The sequence below is a fragment of the Myotis nattereri genome (assembly GCF_964212035.1).
Source record: "Myotis nattereri genome assembly, chromosome: 3".
NCBI classification, from domain to species: domain Eukaryota; kingdom Metazoa; phylum Chordata; class Mammalia; order Chiroptera; family Vespertilionidae; genus Myotis; species Myotis nattereri.
Genome location: NC_138077.1, coordinates 53226437 through 53240332, shown reverse-complemented (window position 1 = coordinate 53240332; position 13896 = coordinate 53226437). Strand labels below are relative to the sequence as shown.

The following is a 13896-nucleotide window of genomic DNA, read 5'->3' as shown; positions in this document are numbered from 1 at the left end:
TATCTTAGAAATTTTATACAGAATTTGACATTGTATCAATGAGAAAGAATTCCCTATTGATAACTCTTTTCAAACTATAAAGAAAGCTAAATGAAATATAAAAGGGTTTTTGGAATTGCAGAGTAAGGAAGGAATTCTTTCTAACCCTAGAAATTAGGCTTAGAAATTAAAAGTAAAAATCGTAATTTTATATAAAAGCAAAACCCATGTTAAGAAACAAACATGAAACTAAAACAAAAGGAAGAAAACATGAAACTAAAACAGAAAGAAGAAAACAATGTGGAAATTTAAAAAAATGATATAAAGAGCCTTCTCAGGGAATATTGTATACATAATACACTTATGAAAAATTGATGTTGTGCACATTTTACTGCCTATTTCCCCTACTTCTTAGATTTTGTAAAAGGAAGATATCACTTTGTCTTAGAGAAGGTAAGGTCCTTTTTCCAATTCCAAAGGGATGAGTTCATGATTAACTTAAGCCAGTCATTAACCCTTTGCTATGATCCTTTTCTGGCTTCTGAGAAATAATGGGAAATTTCACTGTCACTTCCAAAGAAAGACAGACCCTAACAAGGACAAAGCACATTTGTTTGCCTCCCCACCCAACATAACACCCCCCACAAAAAAAATGATAAAACGCCATTACTGGTTTGAACACAAAACAGTCATGAAGCTAAGATCAAGCAGAGAAACCATGGACCTAGGGTTGCTACATAAACATTGGAATTGCCCATCTCCACATTTTTTATATGAAACAATTAAATATCTTTATTTCTTAAGTCACATCCATCTATCTACCTCTGCTTTTTGTCCTTTCTAAGATGTACCCTTTTTTGCCCCACATACCACCTATTTAAAATCTGAAATAAAAATATATCTTACCACTAATAATGTTTCATATTTGCTACCACTTATACATAGCTATGTGAAAATCAATCATTTCCTCTGGTAAGACCATGAAAATACCAGCAGCAGATTATCCTATCTAATAAAGAGGGAATATGCTTCCTACCTAATAAGGAGGGAATATGCTAATTGACTGCCCCGCCCTCAAAAGATGGCGATGCCCACAGTCAATAAGGAGAGAATATGCTAAGTGACTGCCCTATCCTCAAAGATGGCAGTGCCCACAGCCACAAGTTGGCCAGCAGGGGAGGGCAGTTGTGGGTGATCAGGCCGGCAGGTGAGGGCAGTTGGGAGTGACCAGGTTGGCAGGGGAGGGCAGTTGGGGGAGACTGGGCCTGCAGGGGAGGGCAGTTAGGGGCGACTGAGCCAGCAGGGGAGGGCAGTTAGGGACGACTGGGCCAGCAAGGGAGGGAAGTTGGGGGCGATCAGACGGGCAGAGGAGCAGTTAGGTGTCAATCAGGCTGGCAGGGGAGTGGTTAGGGGGTGATCAGGCTGGCAGGCAGAAGTGGTTAGGGGCAATCAGGCAGGCAGGTAGGCAAGCGGTTGGGAGCCAGCAGTCCTGGATTGTGAGAGGCTACAGGCTGGGCTGAGGGACACCCCCCTCCCCGCCAGTGCACGAATTTTGTGCACCGGGCCTCTAGTTTTATATAATAAAATACAGAACATCACTTGAGATTAGACTATATCATATTTGATAAACATTTTTTAAATTTAATGTGATTTTTCTAAAACATCACAGAAATCTATTGATAACAAAAAGCTTAGAAGAAATAAATTTTACAAATGTATTTTAGGAATACTTCCATATAATGTGAAATTAAGCTTCTTAAATGTTTGTCCACTCAAAACTTAAAATGGTATTTTCTAGTCATACAGAGGTATCAGTTTTTCCAGTTCACTTATAGTGTTAACAAAATTATATATTCTCTTGTCAAAAATTGCGAAACTAAATATATACTGTTTAGGATATATTATATACACAAACATATATGAAAGGAAAAAAGGGAATAAATCCAAAATTTTGTTTAAAATTTAACTCAGAAAAGGAGTTAACTTGGTGGGGCAGTGCAGAAAAGCAGGACACAGGATAGGTTTCACTATATTGGTGATGTTTTATTTTCTTGTTAGATGGTAGACTCATGGTTTAGGGTTCCTAGTATGCTTTAAATATTTATGAATTCTATTTCTATAGTAGTAAATGATACTTAATTAAAATTATCCTGCTGAAATTCAATAGTATTTCCAGAGAAAAATAAATTCTAATTTTTCAAAGCCCATGAAAAGATGCTTCAACATTATTAGTAATTAGGAAAATGTGTAAAAATCACAATATGTCACAACTACTACAATGGCTATAAAACAAAACAAAACATGAAAAACAAGTGTTGGTGAGGATGTGGAAAAACTGAAACCCTAAAATTATTGACGGTGGGAATATAAAATGATGTGGCTTCTGTAGAAAAAAGGTAGTTCCTCATCAACTTAAACACAGAGTTACTATATGATCCAGCAATTCCACTCACAGATATATATCTAAAGCAGCAATTTTCAACATTTTTCATCTCATAGCACACATAAACTAATTACTAAAATTTGGCGGCACACCCAAAAATATATTTTTTGCCGATCTGACCAGAAAAAAAAAGGTATAATTTTGATTCATTCACACTGGACAGCTATTGTTGTGGTGGCTGTTGTCTTTTTTTTTTTTTTAAATAATGCAAAAATAGGTTTATTTGTACACACACCAATGAAGAAAAGCAGTCTTCTGTCAAATGGAGAAGATCAAGATTCTTAAGGCCCTGATTGATTTTGGGACCTAATACAATGGGAAGACATGCTTTGTTGTCTTCTGATGTTAGGTCTATTCACCCAACACTCAGCAGGCTTTTACGATGGGTCTTCCTCCTCGTGGGCCTGATTTGCTAATCGCTTATGATTTCCTCCCTCTAGAGCAGTGGTTCTCAACCTTCCTAATGCCGCGACCCTTTAATACAATTCCTCATGTTGTGGTGACCCCCAATTTCATTGTTACAAATTGAACATAATTAAAGCATAGTGATTCATCGCAAAAACAATATGTAATTATATATGTGTTTTCCTATGGTCTTAGGCGACCCGTGTGAAAGGGTCGTTTGACCCCTAAAGGGGTCGCGACCCACAGGTTGAGAACCGCTGCTCTAGAGTTTTTATGCCAGGTCTCATAGTTATTTATCTCAGGCCTCTTAAACACTGGAAGGCAAATTTTACTCCCACATTTTCTTAGGTATTTCAGGAATTCCTTTCCATTTTCCCTCTTCACCTCAGCTTGGTCTTCAAAGAATTTGGCAACAAGAGGTTGTACTGAGTCTTCAATGGAATTATAGGGCATAGATAAATAAGCAACACTGATGTGCAGCTTATAAGATGCCACTTTATTAATAGCAACACTACACTCTTCAGAGAGTGGTTGATTGGCTGTCAACTCAGCTTTAGAGAAAACCCAGCGTAAACAGAGCTGTGCTATTGTCATGTTTTTTGACAATTTAAGGGAAAAGCAGTCAGCGCTCCTGATTAAACAGTTAAGTATTGAATGTTTTAAAATTCTTGTGGCACACTGATTGAAAATCACTTATCTAAAGGAATTGAAAGCAGGGACAGAAACTGATACTCACATGCCATTGTTTATTATAGCATTATTCACAATATCCCAAAGGTGGGAACAACTCAGGTGTCTGTCAACAAATGAGTGGATACACAAAATGGGGTATATACACAAAATGGAATATTATTCAGCCATAAAAAGGAATGAAGTTCTGTACATGCTACAGCCAGACACAAAAGGATAAGTATTTTAAGATTCCACTCATATTAACAATCTGGAGTAGACAAATTCACAGAGACAAAGGGTAGAATAGGGGTTACCAGGAGGAGCAAGAAGGATAGGGGAATGGAGAGTTATTTCTTAATGGTTATAGTTTGTCTGAGGTAAGGAAAGTTTTGGAAATAGATAGTGGTGATGGTTGCATAATGTTATGGTTGCACTGAATTGCACATGGCAAATGCTATGATATGCATATATTACCATATTAAAAAAATTAATAATGTGATATACCAAAAATCAGAGTTGTACACTTTAAATGGGTGAACTGAATGTGGATCATATCTGTTAAAAAAAAAACACCTTTAAATCAACTGTTGGGATTTCTTTTATTTTATTTAAGACTAGAGGCCAGCCGAAACCGGTTTTGCTCAGTGGATAGAGCGTCAGCCTGCGGACTGAAGGGTCCCAGGTTCGATTACGGTCGGGAACATGTACCTGGGTTGCGGGCACATCCTCAGTGGGAGATGTGCAGGAGGCAGCTGATCGATGTTTCTCTCTCATTGATGTTTCTATCTCTCTCCCTTCCTCTCTGTAAAAAATCAATAAAATATATTAAAAAAAAAAAAAGACTAGAGGCTGGTGCACAAAAATTTGTGCACTTGGGGGGGGGAGGTGGGGGGTCCCTCAGCCCGGCCTGTGCCCTCTCGCAGTCTGGGACCCCTCGGGAGATAATGACCTGCTGGCTTAGGCCCGCTCCCGGGTGGCAGAGGGCAGGCCCAATCCCTAGGTGCAGCCCCTGGTCGGGCTCAGAGCAGGGCCGATTGGGGAGTTGGGGCGCCGCCCCCTGTCATGCAGAGCAGGGCGGATCGGGAGGTTGCGATGCCACCCTCAGTCACGCTCAGGGTAGGGCTGATTGGGGGGTTGGGGCACCGCCCCCTGTCACGCTTAAGGCAGGGTCGATGGGGAGGTTGCGGCGCCACCCAGTCACGCACAGAGCAGGGCGAATCAGGGGGTTGGGGCGCTGCCCCCTGTCACACACAGAGCAGGGCAAATCAGGGGGTTGGGGTACTGCCCCCTGTCACGCACAGAGCAGGGCCGATCAGGGGGTTGGGGCACCGCCACTCTCACACTCAGGGCAGGGCTGATGGGGAGGTTATGGCTCTACCCCATCACACACAGAGCAGGGCCCGGGGGGGGGGGGGGGTTGGGGCGCCGCACCCTGTCACAGAGCAAGGCCAATCAGGGGGCTGGGGAGCTCCCCCCATCAGGAACAGAGCAGGGCTGATCAGGGGGTTGGGGTGCCTTCCCCTGTCACAAACAGAGCAGGGCTGATAGGGAGGTTGTGGCCCCGCCCCCTGTCACACTGATCCCGGTGCCGGGAGGCCTCTCAGCTCTGCTGATCCCGGTGCTGGGAGGCATATTACCCTTTTACTATATAGGATAGAGGCCTGGTGCACCAGTGGGGGCCGGCTGGTTTGCCCTGAAGGGTGTCCTGGATCAGGGTGGGGGTCCCCACTGGGGTGCCTGGCCAGCCTGGGTGAGGGGATGATGGCTGTTTGCAGCTGGTCACACACCCTTCAGGGTGGGGGTCCCCACTGGGGTGCCTGGCCAGTCTGGGTGAGGGGCTGAGGGCTGTTTTCAGACTGGCGGGTGACTGAAGCTCCCAACTGCTCCTTTTTTTCTTTTTTTTATTTTATTCTGGGCCAGCTTTAGCTCTGGCTCCAGCTCTTAGCTTCGGCTGTTGAAAGGAGGTATCCGGTTTGTTTTGGTTCTATAATCGAAACACTAGATCAACTCCAGCTCTGAGATCCCTGCGGGCTGAAAGCAGGTTTCTGGGGTTTTGTTTAGCTTCTATATTTATAACCATGTTTCAAACTGCAAGCTCAGAGGCCAGCAAGGCAGGTGGGGAACGTTGGTTTCCTCCGTCACTGAAGCAAGCAAGCCTCATGTTAGCTTCAAGCTGCCTGGCTGCCAGCCGCCATCTTGGCTGGCAGTTAATTTGCATATCACCCTGATTAGCCAATGGGAAGGGTAGCGGTCGTATGCTAATTACCATGTTTCTCTTTTATTAGATAGGACTGGTAATGTGAGATAACCTCTGAAAGATTGCTTTAGGATCAAACTGTGGAGAACTGCTGATGGAAAGGTGAAGATTTTATATTTCAATATCTGGGCATAGTAGTGTAGTTATCAAAAGGGAGTGATAAAATGCACACCAATTTTGGAAGACATATCTAGTAACCAACCACCTGAATTTTATAGAAAAGTATAGAAATCAGGTACATCCATCATGAGATACTACAAAGTCCAATACAATATTCTAGACAGGAGATACACAAGTGAAAAAGATAGGAAACAGAAATCAAGATGCTAATATAACATATTTTTTAGTTTGAAAAATAAGCAGAGATTAAAGACTAGATAAACCATTAATTATTTTCCTTTTTACTCCTATAGGCACTATTAGAAAGCAACAAAATGATTATGACAGACTAGAGGCCTGGTGCATGAATTCATGCACAGGTGGGATCTGGCCGGCCTGCCCTAATTGGGGCCGATTGGCCGGGGGGGTGGGGCGGGCAGTCGGCCAGCTGGCCCCGCCCCATGGTCGAACTCCAAGTTGAGGGGACAATCTGCATATTAGCCTTTTATTACATAGTACTAGAGGACCGGTGCACAAAAATTTGTGTACTCAGCCGGCCTGTGCCCTCTCGCAGTCTGGGACCCCTCAGGGGATGACCACCTGCTGGCTTAGGTCCGCTCCCCGAGGGATTGGGCCTAAGATGGCAATCAGACATCCGTCTGGCAGCCCGGCAGCCCTCGGGGGATGTCCACTTGCCAGTGGGGAGCAGGCCTAAGCTGCAGTCGGACATCCTTAGCGCTGCTGAGGAGGCAGGAGAGGCTCCTGCCACCACCGCTGTACCGGCAGCCATCAGCCTGGCTTGTGGCTGAACAGAGCTCCTCCCATGTGAGAGCGCCCTGATCACCAGGGGGCAGCTCCTGCATTGAGCGTCTGCCCCCTGGTGGTCAGTGTGTGTCATAGTGACCAGTCATTCCCAGTCCTTCTGCTGTTAGGGTCAGTTTGCATATTACCCTTTTACTATATAGGATAGAGGCCTGGTGCACGGGTGGGGGCCAGCTGGTTTGCCCTGAAGGGTGTCCCGGATCAAGGTGGGCGTCCCCACCGGGGTGCCTGGCCAGCCTGGATGAGGGGCTGATGGCCGTTTGCAGTTGGTCACACCCCCTTCAGGGTGGGGGTCCCCACTGGGGTGCCTGGCCAGTCTGGGTGAGGGGCTGAGGGCCGTTTTCAGGCTGGCGGGTGACTGAAGCTCCCAACCTCTCCTTTTTTTTCTTTTTCTTTTTCTTTTTTTATTCTGGGATTTATTTACCTTCTATGGCTGTCACTGGAGCTGAGAGCTGGCTTTAGCTCTGAGGCTCGGCTCCAGCTCTGAGACCTCGGCTGCTGAAAGCAGGTATCTGAGTTTGTTTGGGTTCTATAATTGTAACACTGTTGCGGTTCTGCTCGCTCCAGCTCTGACGGCTGAAAGCAGGTTTCTGGGGTTTATTTACCTTCTATAATTGCAACACTGTTTCTCAGACTGCAGCTCAGAGGCCGGCAGCGGCAGGTGGGGAACCTTGGCTTCCTCCTTTACTGGAGCATGCAAGCCCCCTGTTCGCTTCAGCTGCCTTGCTGCCGGCCGCCATCTTGGTTGGCAGTTAATTTGCATATCTTGCTGATTAGCCAATGGGAAGGGTAGTGAAGTTACAGTTAATTACCATGTTTCTCTATTATTAGATAGGATTAGGAGCATAGCCTAAACACTAGTAGCCTTAAAAATTCATATCATCATCACAAACACTATGCTTTCTGCTGATTTTCATTCCAAACATAATTACTGAGTACGTTTTAAATTAAGTTCTCAACATTGCTAATTCTTATAGAAGCGGACAAAGACAAACATTCCTATACGACCTTGAAGAGATCACTGCCTAAAGTAAGGAGTCTGACAAGTAAAGAATAATTAGACTTATGAAGGTTCAAAAATAATAATGCTGACAATGCAATAAATAAAAACATAAAATTAGGCATTAATTAGCATATGTTAATGGTAAGTGCTATGAGATACTTGTACAAAGTATAAAGCAAACTGTACAAAAATGTATTACTATATTAAACGTGAAAAAGATCTAAAATACTTTTTCACTTATTTTTTCCCACCTAGTTGAGAGTTCTTTGGGAATAAAAAGACAGTTAATCTACAAACTTGAGTGCAGTTAGTAATGTTAGTTCAAAGTATATTTTAGGTGTGAGAGAAAATACTACTTGTTGAATTCTGAAAAATAAATGCCATAATATTATCTACACTAATAAAAGAGAAAAATGGTAATTGGTGTACGGCGCTACCGTTTTCATTGGCTAATCAGGGCTGTATGCAAATTAACTGCCAACTAAGATTGGCAGTTAACTGCCAACAAGATGGCGGTTAATTTGCATATGGGGCCGCCTTTGCCCTGCCCCCCAGCCATGATCGGAGAATCAGGCGCCTTTGCCGCCCTGGCCAGGATAGCAGGAAGTAGGGGTGTAGCCAGCAATGGGAGCTGGGCACGGTCGAAGCTGGCAGTCCCAGGAGCTATGGGTCCCTTGCCTGGGCCTAAAGCGGAGCCCACAATCGCGGGACCGCTGCAGCTGCGGGTCCCCGCTGCCTGGGCCAGATGCCCAGGCCAGAGGCGTTAGGCCTGGGCAGGGGTGGAGCCTGCAACCGCGGGGAGCTGGGGGGGCGGAGCCGGGGATTGGGGGGATATGATGGTCCCCTTGCCCAGGCCTGAAGCCTGGGTCAGAGGCATCAGGCTTGGGCGGGGGATGGAGCAAGTGATCAGAGGGAGATGGGGGTCCCCTGCCCAGGCATGATTCCTGGGCCAGAGGCCTCAGGCCTGGGCGGGGGTCAGAGCCAGTGATCGGGGGGAGATGGGGGTCCCCTGTCCAAGCCTGACACCTCTGGCGGAGGCGTCAGGCCTGGGCAAGGGGCCGATCAGGCGATCGGAGGGTGATTGGGGTCTACGCCTCTGGCCGAGGCATCAGGCCTGGGCAAGGGGCAGAGCCAGCAATTGGAGGGGTCTGGGGGTCCCCTGCCCTTGCCTGACACCTCTGTTAGAGGCGTCAGGCCTCGGCAAGGGGCTGATCCTGCGATTGGAGGGTGATGGGGGTCAACGCCTGAGGGCTCCCAGTATGTGAGAGGGGGCAGGCTGGGCTGAGGGACACTCCCCCCCCCCCCCCCCAGTGCACGAATTTCGTGCACCAGGCCCCTAGTATGGTATATATTAGATAAAAATATATAAAAAGTTAGTTTTAAATATCCCTAAATATGTTCTTAACTTTTACCATAGCTACTTTCTAATGATAATTTACCAACCATTAAAAAATAGCAATATTAAAAAAAAGAGCAGTGATTTATTTGTAATATAAAATATTGTTACATTTCAGTCTCTTCAATGAATCATCCAATGGAAAAGTTAAGGTTTAGGTTCTTCATCTGTCAATAAAAATTTTTAGTCCTGAAAATTATGTCTATCCTACTTGGCTGATTAGAACTCCATCTAATAGTTGGCTTTATGTAAGAAGGATGTATGTTCAGTTCCTTACCGTGTAATTTCATCATCTCCAAGCATTGCTTTAGAAACAGGTGAGTATCTGGCTGGTGATGCTGGTGTCTGGCCCAAGTAGGAAGATGGGCTAACATGGTTATCAATGGGCTGAGAAGCAGCTTCAAAATAAAGAAAGTGAAAAACACTTGAAAAATGAAACAAGCTATTCAGTAGCACATTTGTGAATTATCAAATTAAAGATTACTGTATAATTCATATTCACTTATTTCTATAATAGAATTTGTTAGAGAAGATTTATTTATCAGGTAAAAAAAATTAGACAAGGTCAAGTTTCCAGGTAAAAACTAGTTCAAATATTCAGATCAGTAAAGCAAACTTGTAAAAACCAAATGATTAAATAGTATGTTTCTAGTTTAGCATATAACAAGTGTGGAAGTCATCACTCTGTCCTAAAAACAACTAAAAAGCTAAACAAACTGAAAAAAATCAACAACTATTCTTTAATCCTTAAGATAAGGGAGGTCACAGGGCAAACTGCTGTCCCTCAAATTGGAGAGACTGGCAGCAAACGGAGAATCACAACTTAACCAGAACAGAAATGTCTGTGGAAGAACTGCTGGGGTAGAGAAGCCTGAATCATAATTGACAAGTTTTTGGAGGCTAAGGTGGACAACTCTGAAAGTCAGAAACAGCAGGTGGACCTTGTCATTCAGGGACCCCACACTTCTGTAAATTTTACCTCCTGGATCTCTACTGGGTCTCACAGTGAATACTGGGGGGAAAAATGCCCTTGTGCTTCTTTGCAGGAGGAAAGGAAAAAGAACCATTTTGTAAGACACAAGCATTCCTGTTCTTCTCAACAGTCTGCCCCTAGGAGGAACGGTTAACTAGACCCTAACCTGCTGAGCTTTTATTGGGAAATAACCAACTCCAGTCCACTCTAACCATCCTATCCCACCTAACTGAGAGAGGAGGTTGGAAATACTGAGAAGCACTGTGAAGTTCACATTCCAGAGGCACAAACTGACTAAAAGACTGAGACCTAATCATAGGACTATATATAGAACACCTTCCCTTCCCCAAAACTGTATCGCCACATCACTAAAGGCCTATTTACAGCAGCTCCTTTTACCCAGTACATTATGCCTAGTTATCAAGAAAAAAAATTATAAGACATACTAAGAGGCAAAAACACAGTTTGAAGAGAAAGAACAAGCATCAGAACCAGACTCAGACATGAAAGCAATGTTGAACTTATCAGACTAGGAATTTGAAACAATGAAGAGTATACTAATGGCTCTAATAAAGAAGCCGACAGTATGCAAGAACAGATGAGCAATGTAAGTAAAGAGATTGAAATTCTAAGAAAGAAACAAAAAAGTAGTAGTGGAGATCAAAAACACTGTAATAGAAATAAATAATGCCTTTGATGGGCTTATTAACAGTTTGAATACAGCTGAGGAAAAAAATCTCTGAGATGGAGGGTATCGCAAGAGCAACTTCTAAAACTAAAAACTAAAAAGAAAAAGGGCCGATTAAAAACCTAATAAAACCAAAACAAAATATCCAAGAACTGTAGGACTATAAAAGGTGTAACATACACATAATAAAAATACCAAAAGGAGAAGGTGAGAAAGGAATAGAAGAACTATTTGAAATAAAAATGATTGAGAATTTACCCAAATTAATGTCAGACACCAAACCACAGATCTAGGAAGCTCTATGCTGTATAAATGCCAAGATAATTACACCTAGGCAAATCCTTTTTAAATTACACAAAATCAAAAAAAAAGGGGAGGGGAAGAAAAATATCCCAACAAGAAACCACAGAAACCCTCCGCCCCCATCTCATTGATAAAGGTGCAAAAATGAGAATTACATCTGATTTCTCCTCAGAAACCATTCAAGCAAGAGTGTGGAAATATTTAGTGTTAAGAGAAAAAATACTTCCTTACCCTGTAAAATTATCCTGCAAAAGTGAAGAAACACTTTCTTATACAAACAAATATTGAGGGAATTTGTTGCTAGTACACTTGCCATTTCAAATGTGTGAAGACAATCTTCAGAGAGAAGAAAAGTTAGTAGGTCAGAAACTCAGTTATATGTAAAGAAGGAAAAAGCATTGAAGAAGGAATAAAATAAAAACTCGTTTTTCTTATTACTGATCTGACAGATAATACGGTTCAAAATAATGACAGCAACACTGTATTCAACTATGTTTGTGTGGGTGTGCACATGTGCACTTACATATAAACTAGAGGCCCGGTGCACAAAAATTTGTGCACTCGGGGGGGAGGGGGCGTCCCTCAGCCCGGCCTGTGCCCTCTCGCAGTCTGGGACCCCTCGGGAGATAACGACCTGCTGGCTTAGGCCTGCTCCCAGGTGGCAGAGGGCAGGCCCAATCCCTAGGTGCAGCCGCTGGTCGGGCTCAGAGCAGGGCCGATTGGGGAGTGGGGGCGCCGCCCCCTGTCATGCACAGAGCAGGGCCGATTGGGAGGTTGCGATGTCACCCTCAGTCACGCTCAGGGTAGGGCCGATTGGGGGGTGGAGAGAAACTCCATATTCATAAATAGGAAGACTCAATATTATGAAGATATTAGTTCTTCCCAACTTGATCTATAGATTCAATGCAAACTCAGTCAAAATACCAGCAAATTTTTTGAAGATATTGTCAAAATGATTCTAATGTTTACACAGAGAAGCAAAAGACCCAGAAGAGCTGATATAATACTGAACAAGAACTAAGTTGGAGGACTTACACTGAAGACTTCCTATAAAGCTACAGTAATCAAGTCTGTGTGGCATTGGCAAAAGAATAGCAAAACAGATCAATGGAACAAAATAGGGAATCCAGAAACAGACCCATATAAATATAGTCAATTGATCTTTGACAAAGGAGCGAAGGCAATACAATGGAGCAAAGATAGTCTTTTTAACAAATGGTGCTTGAAATATCTGGATATCCACGTGCAAATGAATCTAGACATAAACCTTACAAAAATTAATTCAAAATGGATCACAGACCTAACCATAAAAAAATGAAACTATAAAACTCCCTAGAAGATAACATAGAAGAAAATCACGATGACCCTGGGTTTGGCAATGACTTTTAGATACAATACCAAAAGCATGATCCATGAAAGAAAGAACTGACAAGCACTAGACTTCATTAAAATTAAATGTCTATGCTATGTGAAAGACAATATCTAGAGAATTAAAAGATAAGACAAAGACTGGGAGAGAATATTTCCAAAAGAGATACCTGATAAAGGACTGTTAGGCAAAATATACAAAGAACCTTAACAATAAGACAACAAAAAACCACATTTAAAATGTGCCAATATATGTAAAGTTCAGCGTAGGGAATATACCAATAATACTGTAAAAACTATGTATGGTGCCAGATGGGTACTAAATTTATTGAGGTGATCACTTTGTAAGGTATATAAAATGCCTAATTACGTGGTACACCTGAAACTAATATTGCATGTCCACTGTAATTGAAAAAAAGTGTCAAAGACCCTTAAGAGACAGCTCCCCAAAGAAGATATACAGATGGCAAATAAGCATATGAAAAGACACTCCACATCATATGTCATCAGGGAAATGCTAATTAAAACGAGATACTGCCAAATACAGAACACATAACATCAAATGCTAGTGAAGAAATGGAGCAACAGGGATTCTCATACTTTGCTAGTAGGAATGCAAAATCCTATCTTCTTTGAAAGACAGTCTGGCTGTTTCTTTTTTTTTCTTTTAAAAAAAAATCAATTAATTTTTTATTTTTTAATATTTAAAGAAAGATGATCTTAAATATAATAATGTTACATGCAATAAACCTTAGTATTTCTTGTAATGCTGGCTTGGTGATGATGAATTCTTTTTTTTTTTTTTTGGTCTGGGAAGCTTTTTTTTTGACAGTCTATTTTGAATGATAGCTTTGCTGGATATAGTAATCTTGGTCTCAGATCCTTGCTTTCCATTACCTTGAGTACTTCATGCCATTCCTTTATGGCCTGTAGAGTTTCTGATGAGAAATCAGGTGTCAGCCTTATGGGAACTCCTTTGTAGCTAACAGTTTTCTTTCCTCTTGCTGCCTTTAAGATTCTCTCTGTCTTTAATTTTTGGCATTTTAATTATGATGTGTTTGGGCATGGGTCTGGTTGGGTTCTTCTTGTTTAGGGTTCTCTGTGCTTCCTGAACTTGTGTGATTTTTTTCCTTTACCAGGTTTGGGAAGTTTGCGGCCATTATTTCTTCAAACACCTTCTCCATTCCTTTCTCCCTTTCTGCCTCTTCTGGCACACCTTCTATTCTAATATTGTTATATTTCACATTGGTCCCCAGGTCTCTTAAGCTGTCCTCCTGTTTTTTAATGGTTCTTTTCTTTTTGGTTCTCTGATTATTTTCAACTCTGTCTTCTAATTCACTGATTCGATCTTCAGCTTCCCCTAATCTGCTGTGGATTCCTTTCAATATGTTCTTTATTTGTGTTATATCATTCTTTATCTCAGACTCTTTTTTCATAGTTACTACATCTTTTTTCATACTGTTGAGCATTTTTGCTGTCATTACTCTG

At 42.5% G+C, this 13896-nt stretch overlaps 1 protein-coding gene across 6 annotated transcripts in view; it reads right to left on the bottom strand.

Moving 5' to 3' along the window:
• DLG1 (discs large MAGUK scaffold protein 1) overlaps nt 1-13896 on the bottom strand; it is a 285441-nt gene that overhangs the window by 80437 nt on the left and 191108 nt on the right. For all 6 annotated transcript variants that reach the window (XM_081085333.1, XM_081085338.1, XM_081085334.1 and 3 more), the window contains one exon: nt 9354-9474. In XM_081085333.1, the coding sequence (XP_080941459.1) occupies nt 9354-9474 (121 nt within the window). The remainder of the gene's footprint in view (nt 1-9353; nt 9475-13896) is intronic.